Genomic DNA, 24,794 nt, shown 5'->3' on the forward strand with positions numbered 1-24,794 from the left:
AACCAACTTAATCTAGAGATATGAGTCGGTTGTAACAATGTAAATCTCTTGACCAGAGTTATCGGTCCCCTTGAATAAATTCCACGTGGCCTCTCTCAAGAGGTTACAACGCTTTACCAAAACTATCAGGAGTTGAATGCACCAATGGTTTTGGTCACAAAACTATTGATTTGGGCTCACTTTGGTCGCAGTCATGTCACGCTAACTAGCGCCATGGCAGCATAATTAGGGGCGTGGCATACAGGTGGGCTGCGGTGGCCGTCCTCCTATTCCTTAACAAGTCAGGGGCGTGGCACACAATACTTCAGAATGCGATAGTACAAGCAGAACTTGACTCAAACAGCCAACATGCTAGCTATGAATTATCTCGACACATCTTACAAAAGCACCAAAATATGACCATGGAAATTGAGACAAAGCGATGCATCAGTCAAGCCTCACTCCGATCATCCGCCGCCTCGTTCTCACCGCCGCTACTCATCGGTGGGTGATGCGCTCGGTTCAGCGATCATGTGGCATAGCTCAGATGGGAGGCGTTTCCAGAAGCCCAAGCATTTATAAACGATGTCCTTAAAAGTTAGTCAGACACTAAGGTTGCCAGAGCCACCGATAACTTCCATACCCAACATAGGTTGCCGCTACAACTGCAGATACATTACTTTAGAGGAATATGATCACTTTTTCCTAAAAGTAAAGAGCCAGCAAAATGCATGTTCTAGATGACGGTACCTCATTGCTATGTCGAATTCCTCTATTTCCAATCACTCCAAAAGGGGACACTGAATAATTTTCACTATAGTGGGCTTCTTATTTCCAATCCCTCCAAAAACCTGATACTTCAAAACGTGACGAAAATCGTTACTTGTTAAAAAAAATGCCCGAAACATCGAATTCCTTCTACTATACCATTTGAAAACGGCAAAAAAAATTGAAACTTGAAAACGGGATGAAAATTTTCATTGGCCTAAAAAATACCCGAAACACTGAAATCCCTCGGCTATGCCCTTTGAAAATATAGCCCAAAAACACGAAACTTTGAAATTGGAAAAAACTCCTCGCCAGTCCAAAAAATGCTCCAAATCACCGAAATCCATGGTGTATACCTTTTGAAAATAGTCCAAAAAATGCTTCAAAATACGTGGGCTATACCCTTTCGAAACGACCCAAAAATCCTCACGGGTCCAAAAAATGCCCTAAAACACCAAAATCCGAAGGCTAGAGCCTTTGGAAATGACCCAAAAATGTGCGTATTCCAATGTGAATGAAAATTCGCATGGGTTCAAAAACGATTTTTTCTTTGAAATGGGACAAAAATCTTTGCCGGTCCGAAAAATGCTTCGGAGCTCTGAAATATGTGGTCTATACCCTTTAGAAATTGGGCACAAACGTGAAACTTCGAAACATGGCGAAAAACCTCGTCAGTCCAAAACATGCTCTAGAGCACCTAAATTCATGGGCTACCCTTTGGAAATGGCCCCATAATGTAAAACTTTGGAACGGTATGAAATACTCACCGGTCCAAAAAAAAGCTCTCGAACACCGAAATCCATGGGCTATACCTTTCGGAAACGGCCCAAAAACTTGAAATGCCATTTGGAAATGGCTCAAAAACTTGAAACTTTGAAATGGGACAAAATAGCTCACCGGTCAACAAATGCCCCGAAACACCAAAATCTGTGGGCTACATATCCTTTGAAATGTGGCTAAAAAACGTAAAACTTTAAAATGAGATAAAAATCCCCAGAGCTCCAGTAAATGCCCCGAAACACCGAAATCCATGGGCAATACCCTTTCGAAATGGCGCAAAAATGTGAAACTTCGAAACGGGACGAAAATCTTCACGGGTCCAAAAAAATGCCCCAAAAAAGTGCCGAGGCGCTGGCCGGCGCGTGCGTGTGGGGGCAGGTTGGGGGTCTGATTGCTTTTGTTTTTTAGATCTAGGGTGTATGTGTTTTTTTTTGCTAAGTCAATTCCTTACAATCTGGCCCCACTTGTAAAAAAGTGATTAAACGGGCTAAATCATCCGATCAGTGCTTTTTGCAACGACCTAACAGATTTTTTGGTGTTTTCTGCACGGATTAACGAGTTGGTGGTTTCCTGCAAACTAAGCCGCAAATGTGGTGGTTTCTTGCAATTGACTCATTCGTCAGACTCCACAAGAAATTTATTTGTAATGAAACAGTAGTGTTAGTTCACAGTTTCAGAGCACGAACATATAGTCCATGTTACTAATGTAGTTAATGAACGGAATCTACCCATTTATACCTATAGACATATTGTAAACTCGTACTAGTCCCTCCGTTCCTAAATATAAGTCTTTCTAGACATTTCAATATGAACTACATACGGAGCAAAATGAGTGAATCTACACTTTAAACTATGTCTATATACATTTGTATGTAGTTCATATTGAAATCTTTATAAAGAATTATATTTAGGAATGGAGGGAGTAGAATTTAAATTGCAGTAATGCAGGAGAGGAGAAAGGGTTGCAGTGGTAGTCTGCTATGAGGTTTCGTCTTTATACTCCCTATATACGGACTGCGCGCAGTCAATAATAGGAGGCCAAATGCTCGATCCGTAGTAGAATGGACCGGAAGAGAAAATATATCAAAGTTGGAGACTTGTCATACAGTGTTAGAGTACAACAGCTACTCCATGCATGTTAATTATGTCAACTAGTCATCAACCCGTGCAGCTGCACGGGCTAGGGACTTGTGTCCAAAAACACGGTGTTTAATATACTTTGGAAAAATAATAAATGTCGAATAGCATTTATAATTTCTAATTATAAGTGTACTTTTTAAAATCACGGTCACATTGTTTAGCCTTTCAACGAATGCACAACCATAATTAGTGTCAATGTATAAATTGATGCATGTACAGTACATAATGGTGGAAACAATACTGGCAAAAATGATACATGATTGAAAAATAGAAAGGTACAACCTGATTGATATTTTGGTAAAACGACACAATTTTTGCAGCTGTAAATTTTGTCTCAGTTACCTTTATCAATTTGAGATAATTGGGATTGTTTTTTGTTGTCCGGTAATAAAAAATAGTTATGTCCTTCCAGAGTAGTTTAAGTCAGTACCCTTCTCCTAAGGCATGAAGTATTATAAATGGTTGCGAGTGTACATTGTTTAGTCAATATATAAATTCTTATCCATTAGTAAATTATCAGAAGTGTTGATTCTTTATTTACAAAAATTAGATGGTTACAAAACTTTAAAATCATTTACTCTCTTTGAGATGTGCACATAGATGTCACACATCATTTACTCTCTTTTTTATGCAGCAACTTTTTGGACTTAGAAATAACAATTGCTCAGTGCCTGAGAAATAACAATTTAAAATATTCTAATGCAATACGGGTTAAGATTACAATGTCGTTTATATGAATTATTTGAAAAAAACCAATACAAAAGGGTTTCGGAAATATTTTTTGAATTATATAGGTCATAACTAGAGTTAGAAAATTTTAGTCCGCAAATTGTGTACTTCAAAAATTTATTAGGGAAATATATACCCTAAGTTTTTTTGTGGGATAGGTGAAGCTAAAATACCCTTAAAAGTAGAAGTACCGAAGTAGGTTACATGACCATGCATAACTTTAATGTTTATCTTTTTGCGTTTTGCCTACAATCACAGACTTTTGCAGAACCTCACATCATCTAGGTGAGAAGAAGTTGCGGTCAAGGGACAAAACCGAAAATAACTGACAAAACCATGCACTGTATTATATCCTAAACAGAGTAAAAAATTAACTTTCTTTTTTCAAGGGTGTTTCCTATAACTCTTTGTTTTTTATGTTCCATATTAAATCTCTTTTTGCGTGGTAGTCCGAGTTAACTCTATTGTTTGTGAAAAAAAACACGTACGTATTTTTTTGAGAACACAGTATGTATCACTTGTACGCATACATCCTGTATTGTGACTGAATCTTGTACATATACCCATGCAGATCCCCAACTCCGCCTTGGATAAGACCCTCCTATAAACATGTAAAATATTTGCAAAAAAATATATCACATGCATCAGATTTATTATACGGTTCCATATCGCTAACACTCTAAAGTACAACAGGCAGGCAGGCAGACTGCTTGATTGATTTTATCTACGTGCAGTACATAACTACGTACGTACGTCTGCAGCCGTGTAGGCGTACATACATGATCTTGCTTCAGCTGGCTACAATCGGCTCGATATAGGCGGAACGTCTTGGCGACTTCTCTGAACGAACACGAAATACAACGATGGATTGCCTGTGTGCTAGCTTCCTTAGGTTAGCTTGCACTTGTACGTGTATACCTCCTGGGATGAATCGATCTAGCAAGCTAAAACCAACATGTGCATGCATCAAATATCTGTTTACCTGAAACTTACGATGTGCGTGAAAGATGTTGGCTAGAAAACGTGTTGGTACGGGGGTCTTCTTTTTATTGATTTTACTTGGTGGCTGGCCGCAACATGTCTAGGACATATTTTTTCTATTGACTTGCGGATGGACCCGTTTTTATTGCGTAACCTTATAGGACTCTTATGTGAAACATCTAGATTTCTTTTAATCCTAGTCGTATATTCAAAAATCCTACGGTTATTATTGTTGTTTCTCTAGAATTAACGTGTAGCCTCGTATGGTGCTTTCAATTAGTAAATATATATATATATATATATATATAAGAACTTCCATTGACAGTGAACGCACACATGTACTACATTCATGTGCGTTGCCTGCTTGCAGTTCAAGTCCTTCATGGACTGACACTGGACGGACCAAACTCCCTGCATTACACGTATGTATGCATCTCAGGTACATTAATACTGCCTCCGTCCGAAAAAGCTTGTCCCAAGCTTGTCTCTCAAATGGATGTATCTAGCACTAATTTGGTGATAGATACATCCATTTGAGGGACAAGCTTTTTCGGACGGAGGGAGTATGATTTTAATCTGAACCTTTAAAATCTATAAGCAACATATCAGATGGTTTTGCCTAGGTTAGAAATGTTATTGCTCGTTTGCTTCTTAGTTTAATATAAGAGATAGATTTTAATTTGCGGGCACATAAAACTATCACAATAAATCTGATGATCGAGATTGTATCAACCATCTTTCTAAAAAAAGTTGAAGTGAAGTGAGGCGAAACTTGGTGTGGTCTTGCAGCACGACTTGTGGTCTTGTAGTCTTGTGTGTGCAAACAACGAAGACTTAAGGGAGGTTTATGGTCTGGTCTTCGCATTCATGCAGGCTGCCAGATCACCATTATTTGATAGAGGGCTGACCTAGCTAGCTATATTGGCAATTGTCATGCGGCACACTTGTGCTGCATAGCTCACACACACATGAATGATAGCACCAGCAGATTCGACTCAATTGATGTGTGTCGACTGACTTAGAGGACCTCAATATAAATACAAGTTCCGTGTGTACCCCAATATAAACGCATGCATGTACTACATTCATATGCCTTGCCTGATTGCAGGTCAAAGTCCTTCATGGACCGCCACCGGACGGACCAGACTCCCTGTGTTACAATCTCAGGTACATTAATTTAATTTCTAAACCTCAGCCTTTTAAAATCTATAAGCGACATATCATATGGTTTTGCATATGTGAAGAATGTGATTGCTCGTTTGCCTCTTAGTTTAATAATAATATGATAGATAGATTTTAATTTGCGGGCACATAAACCTATAGCAATAAACCTGATGATCGAGATTGTATCAATCATCTTTCTGAAACAAATTGAAGTGCACTGAGACGAAACTTGGTGTGGTATCATTTGGTGCTCGTGTGAAAAGACAGGACTTTAGTCATGCAGCACGACTTGTGGTCTTGTAGTCTTGTGTGTGTGGAAAGGACCAAGACTTATGCAAGGTCTATGGTCTGGTCTTAGCATTCATGCAGGCTGGCAGATCACCATTATTTGATGGGCCTGGATAGAGGGCTCACCTAGCTAGCTATATTGGCAATTGCCATGCGGTTTCGACTCAATTGATGTGTGTTGACTGACTTAGATGACCTCGTAACTACGGTTGGTGCACTGGTCAAATAAATAGAGTTGCCCTCTGCATGGAATCACGTCCCCAAACCAAACACAACATGCAAACACTAGGCTGCAAAATGCGAGCTCTGTTCCATCTCTGTCTGTTGCTCCTGCCGTGCCTTCTTCTCCAAGAAGAAGCACAAGCGGCGCGGCCTGGAGGGATCTCACTAAGGTCCCAACAAATGGCCCTCCTCCACTAGAAAGCTACTCTTGCAAGCCCACCGCTGCAGATGAGCTCTTGGCAGGAGAACACCAGCCCCTGCAACTGGACAGGCTTAATGTGCACGGCTGTTCGCCATGGCCGCCACATGCCCTGGGTGGTGACCAACATCTCTCTGCCAGATGCTGGCATCCATGGAAAGCTTGGTGAGCTCAACTTTTCGGCTCTTCCATTCCTCTCATATATCAACCTTCATAACAATAGTCTCCATGGTGCACTACCCACTAGTATCAGCTCGCTGTCAGCACTTTTAGAACTCAACCTTGAGCAGAACCAGCTCGTAGGGAAAATTCCTTGTGAGATTGGTGACCTGCAAAGTCTCATGTTGTTTGATCTCTCATTAACAAACTCACAGGACATATCCCTGCATCTCTTGGTAACCTAACAATGTTAAGTCAACTTGGCATTCACCAAAACATGGTATCAGTTCTCATTCCTGAAGAGATTGGAAGGCTTGTCAACCTCCAAGTTTTGCAACTAAGCAACAACAACTTAAGCGGTTTGATACCGAAAACCATTGGTAATCTGACCCAGCTAAATACTTTGTACCTGTTTGGTTATCATCTTTCAGGACCTATACCAAAAGAACTAGGCAGGCTAGTCCATATGCAAAGTCTTGAGCTTAATTCAAATGATTTATCGGGGCCAATTCCAGTCTCCATAACCAATCTCACTAAGATGAACAAATTTTTTCTCTATCATAATCAAATCACAGGTTCCATCCGCCCGACAATAGGAAATCTTAATATGCTGAATATACTTTGTCTCTATCGAAATCAAATAACTGGTTCAATACCCCCAGGACTAGGAAACCTCACTTTGCTAAATAAGCTTTTTCTCTATACAAATAAAATCACAGGGCCGATGCCTTCAAAAGTGGGCGGCTTGCTGAATCTCCAAGGATTATACTTGTCCGAGAACCAAATATTTGGCTCTCTTCCTGACAACTTAGGAAATATTACCAAGTTACTTGCATTATCCCTCTCTGATAATCAGATAACCAGTCTCATTCCCCAAGAGATTGGCAATCTAATGAACCTCAAGTATTTAGGCTTGTATCTTAACCAAATTTCGGGATCAATCCCAAAAACTTTTGGGAAGTTGCAAAGTGTCCAAGATTTGCAACTCTTTGATAACAATCTGCCAGGTTCTCTTCCTCAAGAAGTAGGACATCTCACAAGCCTTATTAAACTTGGGTTGTCTAACAACTCACTTTCAGGAACTTTACCCGCAAATATATATTCAGGTGGTAGACTTCAATCCATCGGCATATCTTTTAATATGTTCGGTGGCCTAATTCCACGGATTTAAAGACATGTGCGAGTTTGGTTGAAATCGATCCTCAGTGGAACCAACTAACATGAGATTTATCTCAACATTTTGGTGTGTACCCACAACTAAAAGACATGGTCTTGACATCAAATAGATTCTCTGGGAAAATCACATGAAATCTAGGTGCATGTACCCAATTAACGGTATTACATCTAGCACAAAATAAAGTCACTGGTTCCATACCTCCAATCCTTTCTAGATTGTCCAACCTAGAAGAACTAACACTCGATTCTAATCATCTTAACGGTGAGATTCCACCAGAAATCTGTACTTTAGAAAATCTATATATACTGAACCTATCACCAAACCAACTATCTGGACCCATACCCATACAAATACAAAAGCGAAGCAACTCAGGATACCTTGATATATCTGGGAATAGACTGGGTGGATTAATATCGGAGGAACTAGGGGGTTGCACAAAATTGCAATCCTTGAAGATTAACAACAACAACTTTAGTGGGAGTTTGCCTGGTGCGATTGGAAATTTAGAAGGCCTGCAAATCATGCTAGATGCGAGCAACAATAACCTCACTGATGTGTTACCACGGCAACTCGGGAAGTTGGAGATGCTAGAATTTCTGAATTTATCACATAATCAGTTCAGTGGGAGCATCCCATCATCCTTTGCAAACATTGTGAGCCTTTCAACAGTCGATGTATCCTACAACGACTTGGAAGGACCAATCCCAATAACAAGGCTACTAAAAAATGCTTCAACAAGTTGGTTTCTTCCCAATAAATGTCTATGTGGTAACCTCTCTAGCATGCCACCTTGTTATTCAACCCCAGTAGCTGCTCACAAAAAGGGGAAGTTACTTGGTTTGATTTTGCCAATTGTTCTTGTGATGGCTGTCAGCATTGTTGCGACAACTGTTGTCATAATAATACTTACTCGTATGAAGAGAAAACCACAAGAAAGTGTTACCACTAAAGCAAGGGGTGTATTCTCTGTTTGGAATTTTGATGGAAGATTAGCATTTGATGATATTGTAAGGGCAACAGAAGACTTTGATGATAAGTACATCATTGGAATAGGAGGATACGACAAAGTCTACAAGGCACAACTCCAAGACGGGCAGCTAGTTGCTATCAAGAGGCTTCATCAGGTCGAAGAAGAGTTGGAAGATGAAAGAAGATTCCATAGTGAAATGGAAATCTTAACACAAATCCGACAACGAAGCATTGTCAAAATGTATTGATTCTGCTCCCATCCAGCGTATACATTTCTAGTCTATGACTACATTCAACAGGGAAGCCTCCACAAGACATTGGAAAATGAGGAGCTAGCAAAGGAATTGAATTGGCACAAGAGAATTGTTGTTGCAAATGATGTGGCTCAAGCAGTATCTTGTTTGCACCATGAATGCAGTCCACCTATAATACATCGAGATATCACAAGCAATAACATCTTACTTGACACACCCTTGAAGGCTTTTGTCTCAGATTTTGGCACAACAAGGATTCTTAAGTCCGATTCATCAAACTGGAGCACACTAGCAGGAACATATGGCTACATTGCTCTTGGTATGTAGTAGTATATCTTTCTTCTCACGTCAGAAGCATTCATCTCTGACCACTTTGTTTGTAATTCTAATGTTTAATTTGATATTGTGCAGAAATGGCATACACGTCTGTTGTGACTGAGAAATGTGACGTCTATAGCTTTGGCGTGGTTGTGCTAGAGTTAGTGATGGGAAAGCATCCAAGGGAACTATTAGATGGTATCTCAAGCGGGGAACAAGATGTGCTGGTGAAAGATATTCTAGACCAACCGCCGACAACACCAACAACAACAGAAGAGGATAGCTTGGCTCTGCTCGTCAACCTGGATTGGAAACTTCTCCCCAAGCAAGGCCAACCATGCGGGAGGCATACCAAGCACTCATCCAATGATCATCCTCTAGTCATTGTCAAGTGTGTTGAATGAATCTAGCACCTTGTCTTGTTAATTGTAGATTTCATTTTCTTCTTTTACACATGAAAGAATGGTCGATGTGGTAGACAATGGTGTGTAATCGCCATGTCAGTGTGGACCACTCCACGAGTTTGTTTGTACAATGTCCGAGTCTTGTGCTGTCGTAAGTTGTGCGCCCACGTGATCCCAGACTTGTGCAATGGCACGACTCGCACGAGGTCACGTTTACAGTTCTCTTGTTCAAGTTTGTTATCTTCAAATAAGAGAAGAGAAAACACGAGAAAAGCTGCAGAAGTTTGAGCAGTGCAAGGCACTTGTGCCCCTCTCTCAAATTTCCTTACCACGCGAGTTTGTGTCTTTGTCTATTCAGTGCTGAAATTTGAAGTTTCAGGAAGCAATGAAGCATGTCTGATGGTCTGGCGTCAATGACGATAGTTGACGATAGTTGGCGTCAATGACGAGTGGGTGCATACTACTCCCTTCGTCCCATAATATAAGAACGTTTTTGACATTAGTGTACTGTTAAAAACGTTCTTATATTTTGGGACAGAGGGAGTAACACACACGTAATCAAATCCTAAGAACAGACACCGCAATAACCAGTTAACCACCACACTGTCAGTCACTAGCACTGGCAGCACAATAATCTCATATAAAGGTTCAGAGTTTGGAGGCAAGCACAGTCTTAAATTGCTCAAGAGCTGTCCTAACAGCCCCAGAAGGTCACTGGTCCTTTGAAACGGAAGTGCTGGCAAGCCTGAGAAGCAGGTCGACACTTACTCCATAGTGGTCATCATGGTGGCACCATCGTCGAAGGAGATGTAGGCTTCAATATGAGGGGCGGCGCTGGTGGACGGTGGAGCTCACTGTCGATGTGCAGGCTTCTTCATATGGTGGCCTTGCGGTGCATGGATTTCAGCAAGTTGGTTAAGCAGTTCATTCGCCTACCAACAGGATTTTGTTTACTGAAACCATAGATATATACATGCCATAAATTTGTTACGAATTGCTGAGATGGTGTAAAAGAAAATGAGACTACTTGCTTATTGATGACACGAAATGTTAATTGGTGTCACTGAAGTCAGCTCTGGTGCTTACATGGTGTGTAATTGCCAAAATGTTAATTAAGCAGTTTGGAACGCCTTTGTCACTGAAGTCAGCTCTCTAGTATTTTACATGGTGTGACAATGCAGTGTTTAGAGGTAGTTGACAATTGGACAAGAATTCCCTGTTGCCTAGAAATAGCGTTATTTTTCAGTTTAATAAGAAAACAAAAGGACAATGGTTGCAGTGCATACACACGCGCACGCAACTTTTGGCGCCGTCCCAAGAAAACCAGAGCAGCGAGTTTTGCTGCCCTGATGTCAAACTCTGTTTTACTTGTTACCATGCCTGAAAAGTGAAAAATAGTACGGAGTAAATTTGTGTTAGTTTGTTGGCAGAAGTGATGGTTGCACTGTTTAATTTGATTTGATTTGTCAGTGCCAAGAAGGGCACATCGAGTTTTATTTTATTTATTTTAATTGAATCAATGAATATTTTTTGTATATAGAAAGCTAATGCATCTAACCTATTATTCACAAGAGTACTAGTTGTTGATTCGTTCAACGGTAATGGTTTTACCTTTGGTGAGCCACCTTGGAGGTCCGCAAAGCTGCATATCAGCGATGGAGCCGCTACGAGCTCGGGTGTGAAGGTGATCCGTCATTTTTCCCTTTAGTGGCTACTGTCGTTGTTTCAGAGGCAGGTGACGGGTGTTGGTGTCAAGTTCAGAGGTTTTTTCAATCTTGACTGTAATTTTACTTCTCGGTTGTTGTTCCTTTGTGCAAAGGCTAGCTTTCTGCTGTCTTTTCAGTTTTGCCAGGTCGGTTACATGACTTGTACTATGATACCTATGATACAAATGAGACATGTATTACCATGCAAAAAAAAAGAGTACTAGTTGATGAATGCGATTAAGAATAAAAAGAAAGTGAAATCAAAATTTGTTAGCTTATTCTCTCAGTTTTTAGTATTATACAGGGTGAATGATGGGGTCCAAATGAAGTAATAATCCTAATAAAAAGCATGACAAAGGAAATCTTTTGAGGAGTTAAGCCATCTTAAGATTTCCATCCCCGGAAGGCATCCTCTTCCTCACAGATCAACTTGTTCTTTGTGTGTCATGGAGTTTCTCCCTCTCATATGTAATCTGACCCACGTGATTGGTAACTATACATTCACATTTGTATTTCAGACAATAAGTTCATAGTATTATTTTATTATGGTGCAATTATGCTAGTGAGCGTTAATAAATTAAATATGTAGCTTTCTCCATTCTTTGTCATGCAGAGTCTTTTTTGGTTGATGAAAGATGTGAGAGCTAACGAGAGGCCGGACAGAGTACACGACTCCTGCTGCAGTTTTTGGTTGATTTTAGAGTATTCTATTCTTGGGCACACGACTCCTATTTAGTTCTTCTTACATCATGCTCCTGTATATCGATGCTTCCCCAAATGGGCCGACGCAAGTGTCACATGGGCCAGCCAAGGCACCTCAGGGAAGCTAGCACCCCTATGTACTGTTCCCCATACACCTGTGTGTTACTTTTCCCTCACGTTAGGGTTTTTTGCTCTCGGCAGCGATCCTAGCTGCCGTTGAGATCGCTTCTTCCCTCCCACCGATCTGCTCCAGGGAACCAGTTCGGGCTGACTCAGGGGTGTTCCTCGGAACGCTGCCCGGCCTTGGCTATGTTTCTCCTCGAGGCAATCGGCCCGGGCTAGGGTTTCTCCATAGGTATACCCGGTGCTGCAAAGAAGATCGGGTAAGAAGTGCAAGATGTATGTGGAAGCTGGAGGCACGTCGGCTGCGGCCGCCAGCCCTACGTCTGCAATAGATCTGGAAAGGATGATGGAGGAGCTAGGGCTCCAGGAAGATGACATGGATGATGTGGTGGTAGACGAATCTGAAGTCCCTAAGGAAGCCGCAAGGTGGAGGGCAGTGGCTCGAGTTCACATCGATAAATCGTACAGTCAAGTATGGTTTTTCAGAAACATGAGATCGGCATGGGATCAGGCGCAGCCAGTGAATTTCAGACCGCTCGAAGCTAATCTGTATACACTGCAATTCAGCTGTCTAGGGGACTGGGAGAGAGTCATGCAGGAGGGGCCCTGGAATTTCAGAGGACATGCCGTCGTTATCACTCCCTAAGATGGAATAACCCAGCTGACCAAAGTCAAGCTTGATACTATAGATATTTGGACTCAGATCCATGATGTTCCAGAGCTATATGGACACTTGGTACCTTCTTTGGCTGCGAAAGTTGGAGAAGTACTGCATGTGGAGAAATCTTCGTATGATTTTGTAGGCAATTTCTTTCGTGTCTGGGTTAAGATAAATGTCTACAAGCCTCTGAAGAACGCAGTGTCACTAATCAGGAACAAAGAGAGGCAGATTTACAGGGAGAAGTATGAGCGCCTCCCGGATTGGTGTTCGGTGTGCGGACACTTGGGTCATGTATTTAAGGAGCATGGGGATGGAATCCACCCAAAATCAGCATTAGTGTTCAGCGATCTCCGTGCCTCTTGGACAATGCGGGCTGGACCTGAACCAGGCGGGGGACGTGGACGCCGAGGAGGGCGAAGAGGGGGCAGAGCGGGTAACCGAGATGCAGGAAAGCACTCTAATGCAAATGATAAGCACTCCATGAACCAGTTAGTGACTTGCAAATGCAGTTGCAATTTCGCTGGATGACAAAGTCGTCCAGTAGCAGCACCAGGAGAATTCAGGAACATCGGTTTCATGATGCATGATTTGCTAATAATAATTCAGTACAGACACTAGAGCCTGGATGACCGACGTCCATGTGTCTATTTACGTGTATGTGTTGTACAGCTGACTACTCTGTTTTACTCTATTTCATCATGCATGATTTGCTCTCTGTTTTACTCTGTTTGTCTTGTACAGCTGACTACTCTGTTTTACTTACTGAATTTGTGAATCGCTGATCATCACTCTGTTGTCATGTGCACGCCTGCCTTTGTGGTTGATTATTAAGATGTTGTGACGTGTTAGGCAAACTGGACTCAAGAGAAATAAATAAATAGAGAGCTTTAACAAAGCATCGGATGCCTGCACCAAGGCACATGGACTGCTGCACCACCTCCATCTGTAGCAGCTCATTTTCTCCAGCTCTATCATTAGAAGCACCACCACCATCGTCTCCTCCTCCGTTTCTCCAGCACTAGCATTACTGCATTAGCACCACCAACACCAACTCCTCCGCCAAAGCAAGAAAACACACCCCTCCTCCTCGTCCAAGCCATGGAGGCGGCCATGATCCCCTTGATCAAGAAGCTCCGTGGCCTGCTCGCAAACGAGTACAACCTGGAGAAACGCGTGAGGAAAGGCGTGAAATCTCTCATCACGGAGTTGGAGATGATGCACGCGGTTCTAAGCAAGATCGGCACCAAGCCGGCCGAGCAGTTGGACGAGCAGGTCCTCATGTGGGCGGGCAAAGTGAGGGAGCTCTCCTACCGCATGGAGGACGCTGTCGACGGTTTCCTCGTGCGCGTGGAGGACGTCGGCCATGATCATGGCTCCAACAACATGAAGAACAGAGTCAAGAAGTTCCTCAAAAGGGCTACCAAATTGTTTACCAAGGGTAAGGCTCTTCATCAGATTTCCAATGACATTGAAGAAGCTCAGTGGCTCTCCCAGGAGTTGGGTGACCTGCGCCAAAAGTATATGAGTGACGCGGACACCAAAGGTAATGGTGATGCCATTGACCCTCGCCTCAAGGCGGTGTACAAAGATGTCACAGAGCTTGTTGGGATAGATCACATCAGAGATGAGCTGATCGAGAAGCTGTGTGACGGCAATGAGAGGTCCAAGGACCAATTAAGGACCATGTCTATTGTTGGATTTGGCGGACTGGGCAAGACAACTCTGGCCAAAGCAGTGTATGACAAGATCAAAGTGCAGTTTGATAGTGTAGCTTTTGTTTCCGTGTCTCGGACTCCTGACATGACCAAGATTTTCAAGAAGATCTTATATGAACTTGACAAGAGCAAGTATGCTACCATCAACGAAGCTGCTAGGGACCATGAACAACTCCTCGATGAATTGAGGAATTTTCTTCAGGATAAGAGGTACGTACACAGGAGCAAGTGATTATCATTATTCTTTCTAAGGAAGCATGTAATGGTAGTGAATAGTGTGTACCAAATTGTTGGCGCTGCCCCTCTCGCAGCGCCGCCTTTCTTCTACCTTGAGCTGCCTCACACAACTCTCCATCTCTCTCAAGCTACTCTTCTCCTCGGTGGCTTCCCACAAGAACACTCACACACACACAACGCACGCATATACCAAGGAAGAGGAACGGCTTTGCCAGAGACACTCCCTTGGTGAACCACAATGGCTACATGGTTTCTCTGCTCAGCCCTCTCGGCCTCATCTTTCTCATTCATTTGTTGTGCTTAAATAGCCAGTACAGGATAACAACTTGAGCACCATACGGGCCACTAACTCCCACGTACTCCACTCCTGGAATCACTCCAGCGTTGCACACGACTCGGTAACCACTTGTGACCAGGCCAACTACATGCATGCATCAACTACTAGCAACGATACTCTCGGCTAGGACTAAACGAACTCACGCATGAACAGCTAGTCCAACAAACAGAACGACTGGCCGGTTCACCCGACCCAATTTGATGCAGTCCATCACGGCTCCAGCCTCTGATACTTCTTGCCGCTTCTCACGCAGCACCATCGGCATCTCGCCGTGCTCGCCGCCTAACACGGCATCCTGGCATCTCACCTCCTTGGCGCGCTCACCTGAAGCCTTCGTCGGACGAACACCACACTAGACTAGACTACATGCAAAACTCAAACATGCTAATACAAATATCAAGATTAGCTCTAACATACCAAATTAGTTTTACTTTGGTTTTGTTAAATGGACGCTGGTATTAGGCCTTTCTTTTGTGTTTTATATGAATCTTCCAATTATGCACCATCTATGTTTCTAGCCGATTAATTTTTTTCTATAAATTTCTTGAGCTGCCAATACCTTCTCTTAATTAATTTGGTGCTGACTTCTGGACATAATAGAAACCTAGTTATGTTGGTTCATTTTCAAACTAACGCTCTAAAGAACACATACAGGTACCTTATTGTAATTGACGACATATGGGATGAAGAAGCATGGGGATTGATCAAGTGTGTTTTCTCCAACAACTACCTTGGTAGTCGAGTAATGACTACCACCCGCATTGGCAGTATCTCTGAAGCATGTTGCTCTTCTGGTGATGATATAATATATCAGATGAAACCACTTACTGATGATCACTCCAAAAGACTCTTCTACAAAAGAATATTTCCTCAAGGAATTAAGTGTCCCGATGAGTTGGAGAAGGTATCTAGAGAAATCTTAAAAAAATGTGGTGGAGTACCACTAGCCATAATCACTATTGCTAGTATTTTAGCTAGTAATGGTCAAGATCAACAGATAAAGCCAAAGTATCAATGGGACAACATACTTGGCTCTATTGGTCGTGGACTTGCAGGAGGTGGAGGTGCAAAGGACATGCAGAGAATATTGTCCTTTAGTTATTATGATTTACCTTCTCATTTGAAGACTTGTTTATTATATCTCAGTATATTTCCAGAGGATTTTGAGATAAGGAGAGACCGGCTGATATGGATGTGGATAGCCGAGGGCTTTGTGCAAGGTGGAGAACAAGAAACTGGACTATTTGAGCTTGGAGAGAGTTACTTCAATGAGCTCGCAAATAGAAACTTGATTCAACCAGTACATGTTGATGCTACCGGCAAGGCGGGAGCTTGTCGCGTGCATGATATGGTGCTTGATCTGTTATGTTCCCTGTCTAGTGAACAAAACTTTGCTACAATATTAGATGGTACACAACAAAGCAAATCTATTTCACATAGCAAGAGTCGCAGATTATCTTTTCAAAATAGCATGTCAGAGCCCACCACCAATCTGGTCGATGCAAAAAGTATGCCACAAGTGAGGTCTGTTGTTCTTTTTAGAACAAATATTGATCTAATCCGAACTATTTCATGCTTTCAAGTTTTACGTGTATTGGATTTAGAAGGTTGTGATCTTGGGAGAAATGGCCATGATGTTGATCTCAGGTATATTGACAATTTATTACACCTAAGGTATCTAGGGCTCAGAAGCACTTTTGTTCGTGAGCTCCCTGTGGAAGTAGGAAAGGTACAGTTTTTGGAGACACTCGACTTAGCAGAAAATGGATCAAGTATACGAGTGATTCCGCCAAGTGTTGTCCGTCTAAAATGTTTGATATTCCTAGATGCACAAGATGCGGTGTTACCCGTTGGGATCGGGAACCTGACGTCCCTAGAAGAGCTGACTGGAAAATTGGTGGATGTGAAAGAGCTAGGGCAACTGGTCAAGCTGAGAGTGCTCTACCTTTGCTGGAATGGGAGCGATGAGAGCGTGTGTAATTCTTTGGTGGAGTCCCTGAGCAAGCTGCAGAAAATGCAGAGTCTAACAATTTTCGGTTGTGCATGGCGTGCAAGGTCTGATGTCAGCTGGGATGGCTTTGTGCCCACCCCACAGCTTCGGTACCTCTTGTTTACAAGGTGCACCACGACATTGCCTAGGTGGGTTAATTCATCATTGGTTCCCCTCCTCTCATACATGCATGTTTCAGTGGACAGAGTGCGTCCGGAAGTTGATATTCAGATCCTTGGGAGGCTTCCCACTCTTCGTTATCTCTTCCTGTCGACCAACAAAGATCAACACACTCGTGTCGAAACATTCGTTGTTGGCGCTAATGCATTCCCATGTTTGAGAGTGTGCGAGTTCTTTGGTTTTCTCACGGGGCCATCTATGTTTCCACGAGGAGCAATGCCAAGGCTTGAAATCCTGGGGTTCCGTGCTGAGTGGTCGGATATTGCCAGCGGTGAGCTGGATGTCGGGATGGGACACACCTCCCTTCCCTTCAGAAAGTCAGCGTTGCACTTTGTTATGGGAAATCCAGCTCTTCCGTGAAGTGCAAGGGGAGTGCGCGTGCTGTGCTGAGGCATGCAGTTGAAAGCCATCCCAACCGTCCCACCCTTCAGACCTATTTAGCAAGTGAGTTATTTCTCTCAGGTTTCTTTTGTAGATTTTGGCTTACTTCTATTTCTCCAAACAATACACATGCTCATTACTTATTTATTTATTTTATAGAGCATCAGTTTTTTTTTGAACGGTCACCGGGGGGGAGAGCTTCCCCACCTGAATATATTACCACTCAAAAGAGGATCGAAGAATTACAGTGTTGGTTCAGATTACAACAAAAACAGTTAATGAATAGAAGCAGAGAGGAAATTCAGCCATAGCTTAGCAGAAGTATTATCTTCTTTCTTTTTGAACCGGAAGACCCAGAGGGAGAAATCTGCTACAATATTACGAATTGTGGTTCTGTGGGTGTGATCCTCGTTTCTGAAGACAAAGGCGTTCCTCGAGTCCCAAATCTTCCATGCAACCGTCAGAGCGACCGAAGGCCAGATGTTTGGGTTGAGGCCAGGAATCGTGGGGTATTGTTGCAGATCATCCAGGGAGGTTGGTGAGAGCAGACCCAAGGAGGACCAAACCTATGTTGCATAGGAGCAGTTGGAGATGAGATGAAGAGCATCCTCGTGCGGGTCTTGACATCGGGGGCAAGCAGCTGATTGGGCAATGTGCTTGTGAAACATGTTGGCCTTCGTGTTTAGCCGATCACGGAGGAGAAGCCAGGCGAAGATCTTGACTTTGATTGGCACCATGGAACCCCAGATGAAGTGGTGGTGTGTATCAGTATCGTCCTCAGCAAGAAGGGAGTAGTAAGCATTCTTGGCAGAGAATGGCAGCCCGTGGGAGAGGGACCGTTCGTTAGATCTAGGTACCTGCTGAAAATCCTGCAACAGCAACAGAACACAGTCCAGTTCGCGAGCAGCAACATTAGATAGACGGTTCCGCAGGTTCGCTAATAAGCCTTTTTGCCATATTGTAGCCACTAGAACCTTGTCATCCAACGAGTGTGAGTGTAGGTTGGGGAAAACTTTATAGAGAGGCGACTGAAGTAGCCATGTGTCTAACCAAAAGAAGGTGGAGAGGCCATTGTAGGTGATTACAAAAGAGTGCTCGATGAGCAGTGGCAATTGGTTGTTGATAATTTTCCAGAGGAAGGAGGGCCTTGCAGTTTTTACTGAGATGCCAAGAGGGTATTGTTGGTGGTACCACTGTGTCCAAGGGACATTTGGGTTCTGTAGAATTTTAAAGGAGAATTTCATAAGCAAGCAGCGGTTCTGAACTTCAAGATTTTTAATGCCTAGACCACCAGTATTTTTTGGTTTGCAAACGTTTTTCCAAGCGACTAAACAGCTTGCCCCTGTGCAAGTTGCCTCATGAGACCAGAAGAACGCCCTTCGAATGGCGTCAAGTTTTGCTAAGATGGAGTTGGGAAGACGGAAAACTGACATAAAATAAACTGTAAGTGAGTCTAGAACTGCAGTGAGCAGAGTTAAGCGAGCACCGCGCGAGAGCAGACGCGCTATCCAGCCGAAGAGGAACTTTCGAAAGCTGTCAAGGATTGGGTCGAAAGCTGTGAGCGGTAGCTTAGTGGGGGAGAGAGGAAGGCCTAGGTACATTAGTGGAAAGGAGGATAATGAGCATCCACTGGCAGTGGCGATTTTGTTTTGCATGGATGGATCAGTGGCGATGGTGAGGAGTGCCGTTTTTTGGAAATTGATAAGCAGGCCTGTTGCAAGGGCAAAATTGTGGAGCGTTTGTTTTAGGGTTAAGGTAGCTAAATCGTTAGCAGCAGCGATGATAAGAGTATCATCCACGTATTGCAGCGTCACTGGTGGTTCATTTGGTCGTAGTGGGTGGCAAAGAACATTTTGTTTGAAGGCGTTGGCGATCAGTCTTTGAAGGACATCAGCAACAATGATGAACAAATATGGCGAGAAGGGATCTCCTTGTCGTAAGCCGCATCGGCATTGTATCCATGGCCCCAGAATGCCATTTAAGAGGACGGCCGTTTTGCCAGTGGAGAGAATTTCGTGGACCCATGAGCAGAAAAGTGGGGGGAAACCTCGAGCTTGTAGGATTTGAAGGAGGGAGGACCAGCAGATGGAATCAAAAGCTTTTCTGAAATCCAGCTTGAAGACCATGGTCGGCGCTTTACGTGTGTGGCAAGCACTAAGGATATCGGCTGCATAAATGAAGTTTTCAGCGATGTTGCGTCTGTGAAGGAAACCCGTTTGATCATAGTGAATGAGCAGAGGGATAAGTGGCTTGACTCTGTTAGTGAGAACTTTGGCAACTGCTTTTGGGGTACAGTTTTGAAGAGAGATTGGTCGAAAAGCATCTGGAGACGTTGGCGCTAGGGGTTTGGGAAGGAGAACCATGAAGGCTCGGTTAAAACGTTCAAGAGAAGCCGTTTGGTCGTGGAAGGCAGAAAAGAACGGTAATATGGACTGGTTGATATCGTGCCAGAATTTTCTGAAGAAGATTGGTCCAAAGCCATCTGGTCCGGGGCTTGCATTTGTGTTCATGGTAAGGAAAGCCTGGTGGGTTTCGTCTTGTGAGAAAGGTTGTGTGAGATCGGAAAGTTGGGGAAGGGTAGAGGGGTATAGCTGGTGTAAACTGAAGTTCCAAATGGCGTGTTTTCCATTTCCGATTAGTTGTTGAAAGTAGTTTTTTAAGATATCAGCTTTTTGTTCGTGTAGGAAGACTTCGGAGGAGTTATGAATAAGCATAGGGATTTTATTTGAGCGAGAGCACTGAGTTGCAGAGGCGTGGAAGAACCTAGAATTTTTGTCCCCATCGATGGCGACTCGAATCTTCCCCCTCTGTTTCCAAAATGCGATCTTTTGTTTGATAGCACATTGCAGCAAGTTGGAGAGGACCAGCCTTAGTTTTTGCTCAAGGGGAGATAGAGGAGCGAATTCTTCGTTTAGGTCGAGGGCCTGGATAGCGATTTTGCAGTTATTTTCCCGTTGGTAGATGGGCCGCAACGTCTTGGCCCAGGATTTTAGGGCCGATCGTGTTTTTTTGATGTTATGGGCGAGGGAAGCAGCTGGATCATTGGGGGGCCCGTGGCCGTTGGGCTGCCAAAAGGCCCGCACAGTGTTGATACAGGCCTGGAATGAGGTCCAGAAGCGTTCAAATCTAAAAAGGCGGGAAGAAGGGACATCAGTGGATATAGTAACTAGAAGATGAACATGATCAGAGACGAATCTGGTAAGGGAGGTTAGGTGCGTGTTTGGGAAGAGAGCATCCCAAGGAAGGTTAATAAGTACTCTATCTAAGCGAATTAGCGTAGGCGATAATCGTTTGTTTGACCAGGTAAACTGTCTGTCCAGAATTGGTATTTCTAACAGAGCGAGCTGATCAATTGTGTCATTGAAGGCATCGGCTTCCGATCGTCTGAATTTGTTGTTGTTCCGCTCATTAGGGAATCGTGTAAGGTTAAAGTCACTAATGAGAAGCCAGGGAGATGTGCTTGGTGGCTCTATTTGCTTAAGTTCATCTAGGAATTCAAGTTTTAGTACACGTTGAGAGGGGGCGTATACATTAGTGATGAAGATGTGATGCGGCGAGGCAAGGCATGATAGAGTTAAGGTAGTAGTGAAGCGTTTGTGCTGACAGTTAAGAAGTGAGAAGCAGCGAGAGTTGGTAGCAGATAGGATTCCACTGGCAGATCCGATCGCATCTAGGTGGTTATTAGAATCGAGGAAGCGTGGCAAGATGGATCATAGTTTGATGGAATCAGGTGTTTGCAATTTTGTTTCTTGTAGTAGAGCGATTGAAGGCCCCAATTGTTTGATTTCAGAGAACACATTAGAGCACTTATCATTGTCCCCTAAACCACGCACATTCCAGGATACGATAGAGAACGTTTCGTTTTTCATAATGGAAACTTAAGTTGACACCTTACATAGGGACGGATACCCAAAAGCCAACCATGGCAGATCCTGATACACATTGACAAACTGACAGAATAAGTAGTGAGCAGCATTACAACTAGCATACGGTTAAGATAACAGGGACGCAGTGGTGCGATGCACCGCATACAAGGCCAGCACGGGCTGCCACACATGTAGCCGAGGAGGAGATAGAGCATCATGGAGATCCAGTGTCACCGGAGCCCGAAGCGATGTCGCCGACCATCTCCGGCGGAGCACCACAGGCAGCAGCAACAGCAGCCAGCTCCTCTAGCGATGCCGGGCCGCGAGCGGAGCCGTCGATGAGCCCCGTCTCATCGCAGAGACGGGCGTGGATGAGAGCGTCGGAGAGGTCCTTGGATGCCGCGGACAGGTCGAGCTTCTTGGCCTTGGAGCGCATGGCCTTGGCAGTCATAGTGGAGTAGATAGGAGGGTCGATCTCGGCCTGGCGAGCGATGCGCCTGGCCATGATGCCAGAGTTGACAGCCATCTTTGCGCGCCTGCTGATGCGCCTGGCCAGGCACTCATGTGGTGGCTCTGGAGGCAGGTCCAGGGGCTGATCGGCAGGAATCACCACAGGGAGAGGAGCCGGAGGGGCAGGTGGGGAAGGTGGAGGGGATAGATCATGTAGCTGAGGAGGCGGGGAAGGAGGAGCTGGCAGTGCGAGAAGGGGGCAAGAGAGGCGGGCGTGTGCCTGCGTCAGGGCAGGACAGGGCAAGCGAGCCGGAGGATTCCATGGGGCATGAACTAGCATGGCGACCAGCATGCCATCCGCCATGACAGCAAGGATCGGGATGTCGTCAAGAGGCCGATCCGTCGATGAAGAAGGGGGAGGGCCCTGTGGTGACTCCAGAGTGCAGGCGAATGGTGACATGGCAGTGGCAATGTTGCGAATGCGGGAGATAGTGTTGGGAGACAGAGGAGGGTTGGAGACTTGAGAGCCGCTGTCACCGTTCTCTGAGGAGAAAGGAGAGGCCCCAGAGCCATGCCGGAAGAGCGCGCAGCTCTCCAGCTTGACGACAACGACATCGTTGTCAGGCAGGCGAACCATGAGACAGGGTGGGAGGACAAAGTCGCGAGCAACCATGACGAGAGCACGGACGCTAGAGTGGTCGCCCTGGAAGCAATGCTGGTCGGCAGAGACAAAGTCACCAAGGTGGGAGAAGAAGTACTCCGCCCCCTCAGGGTGCCAAAGCTCATCTGGATAGTCAAAAGCCTCGATTTCGGCCATGTGGATGAAGATGGCGGTGGATCTATTATCTGCATGCTCAGGTCTCTCGAAGAAGAGGGTGTTGCCCTCGTGGTGGATGGGACCGTGCCCCGTGGCCGTGAGGCGCTCCTCTGCGTTAGCAAAGGACAGGCGAGCGGCGCCGCGTGCGGAGGAGGTGAGGCCGAAGGTAGGGTTGTTGCGGTGGCGGGCGATGGCCTGGCGGATGAACCGGAATGGGTTGTGCATGGGGTTGGCTAGGTGGACGTAGGCTAGGTTGTCAACCTGGCGAACTGGGCAGGTTGGAGGGACAAGGAGGGGGATGTGTGGCTCCGGGGGAGAGAAGCATGAGGCCGCTGTGGGTGCAGTGACAGGGGAGGGAGGTGAAGGAGTGGCGAAGGATGGCGTTGGCGGCGACGAGGAGGAGGTGCGAGGGCCAAAGATGAGCGGGAGGCGGAACAGCGGCAGATCAGAGGTGAGGACGCAGTGGGAGCCGAACCAGATCGGAGCTCCGTCAGAGCGCCTGGAGCCTGCGGATGAGCCGGAAGCGGTGTGCGTGCCTGTCGTGTGCGCCATCGGGCTGCATGGCGGACGCACAAAAGCAGGGTTAGAAGTAGTACTCGGGGAAGGGGGCATGGCAGGGAAGAAAGGGAGGAAACGAATGGCTTTGCACCTGAAACTCCGGTGGCCGGAGCACCAGCAGCGGGAGCAGCGTACAGGGTCTCGGCAGTCGTCGACGATGTGGTCAGAAGAAAGGCACCGGAAGCACCTTGGCTTCTTCTTGCGAGAGTAGTGGTGGTGGATGTGCTTGGGGCTAGGCATCGGAGAAGGGCGTGATTTATAGGCCAGCGGGGCCGCTAGGGTGGGAGGAGGAGATGCAGAGACCCGAGGTGGGGGACTGAGCAAAACCTCCCGGTAGCTGCGCGGGACCTGCAGCGGCGTGGAGATCGAAGGGCTCGCAGGCATGGCAGCAGTGGCAGTGGCTTGTGCTCGGTTAATGGCGGTCTCCGGATGGAGCTGAGGGGACGGGGAGGCGAGTAGGCTGACGCAGGTAGGGGAGGAAGGTGTTGTGGTAGGCGTGATGATGGGCGCATGCGTGTGCATGCAAGCGTTGGATATGTCATGCGGAGCGGGTGGACTGGAGGGGGCTTGCGGTCCCACAGATTCAGTGACGGAAGGGTTTGATTTTGCGTGCGAGATGGCTGCTGGGGAGGCGGACAGGGCGCACAGCCGACTGGAGGGCGGCTGTGGCGACTAGGGTGGGTCCGAGTGTGCAGTGGGATGTGATGGGGAGCGGTGGCGTGCGTCGTTCAAAGCCGTATCGATAGAAAAACCAGGTTGATCGATGGATAGCGCAGCGCCGCCGTCGCGTTGGTCTTGTTTTCTTTCTAAAGCTAGGATGCAGCGAGACGTGACGGGAGAGGCCGCGGTGGATGAGATGAACACGTGTCCAGTGTCATCGAGTGCGTTGTGGTCAACCGAGGCATGGCCAGGGGAATCCGCGCGAGGAACAGTGTGGTGAATATCTGTTAACAGGTGAGAGAGATCTTGCGCGAGTAGTTTAGTCGATGGTGGCGGTCCAAGCAAGGACGTGGGGTGGTTAGGTAGGATGGGCTCGTTCAAGTCAATCGAATCCGGTTCAAACGTGACTGGCAGCAGTTCCAATCGCACTGTGTGTTATGCTTGGTCAAGGGAGTCAAATAGACGAAGTTCAAAATTTGAAAATTGAACAGGAGCACAATGAAGGACTTCTGTTCTAACATTGACCGAGTACACATGTACTAGGTACAGGTTGGGTGCAAGTGTTGCAGGGTGGAAAACACATTTGAATGAAAACTGATGGTCTAATGCATTGTTAATCAAAGTTTCATTTGCGCATACTGACTTAGAACAGAAAACTACCCATATAGGTGTGGTGCGTTTATGAGTTAAGCATGTGGTGGGTGTGGTGACAAGGCAGTGGTACATGGAGAAAATGAGCTTATTGAACGAAATCCCAGGCCGGAACAGTCGTACCTTTGGCTGTGGTCATGGTGGCTCGAGAGCTGTTGGAGCTGCAGGAGAGACAGTTGGCGCCCGACCGTTAGCGGTGGTGGGTCCCAGCTGCATGGGCAGCATGCAG

General features: G+C 45.3%; 1 protein-coding gene and 1 pseudogene across 1 annotated transcript; both read left to right on the top strand.

Moving 5' to 3' along the window:
- The first annotated feature begins 6,126 nt into the window (after positions 1-6,126).
- Positions 6,127-9,497, top strand: LOC119349912 (annotated as a pseudogene).
- A 4,324-nt stretch (positions 9,498-13,821) lies between these two features.
- Positions 13,822-17,542, top strand: LOC119349913 (disease resistance protein RGA5-like). Its single transcript, XM_037618007.1, has 4 exons — positions 13,822-13,995; positions 14,044-14,648; positions 15,667-16,331; positions 16,848-17,542. Exons 1-4 carry the CDS (start codon positions 13,822-13,824, stop codon positions 17,540-17,542), a joined length of 2,139 nt encoding a protein of 712 aa, XP_037473904.1.
- The last annotated feature ends 7,252 nt before the right edge of the window (positions 17,543-24,794 follow it).

This window comes from Triticum dicoccoides, chromosome 1B, assembly GCF_002162155.2.
Source record: "Triticum dicoccoides isolate Atlit2015 ecotype Zavitan chromosome 1B, WEW_v2.0, whole genome shotgun sequence".
Lineage (NCBI taxonomy): Eukaryota > Viridiplantae > Streptophyta > Magnoliopsida > Poales > Poaceae > Triticum > Triticum dicoccoides.

Bases quoted from the DNA above. Each gene is read 5' to 3' on its own strand.
- LOC119349913 (XM_037618007.1), top strand. From the start codon at position 13,822: ATGGAGGCGGCCATGATCCCCTTGATCAAGAAGCTCCGTGGCCTGCTC. The intron at 13,996-14,043 runs GTCCTCATGTGG...TACCGCATGGAG, and splicing joins CCGAGCAGTTGGACGAGCAG to GACGCTGTCGACGGTTTCCT. The intron at 14,649-15,666 runs GTACGTACACAG...GAACACATACAG, and splicing joins AATTTTCTTCAGGATAAGAG to GTACCTTATTGTAATTGACG.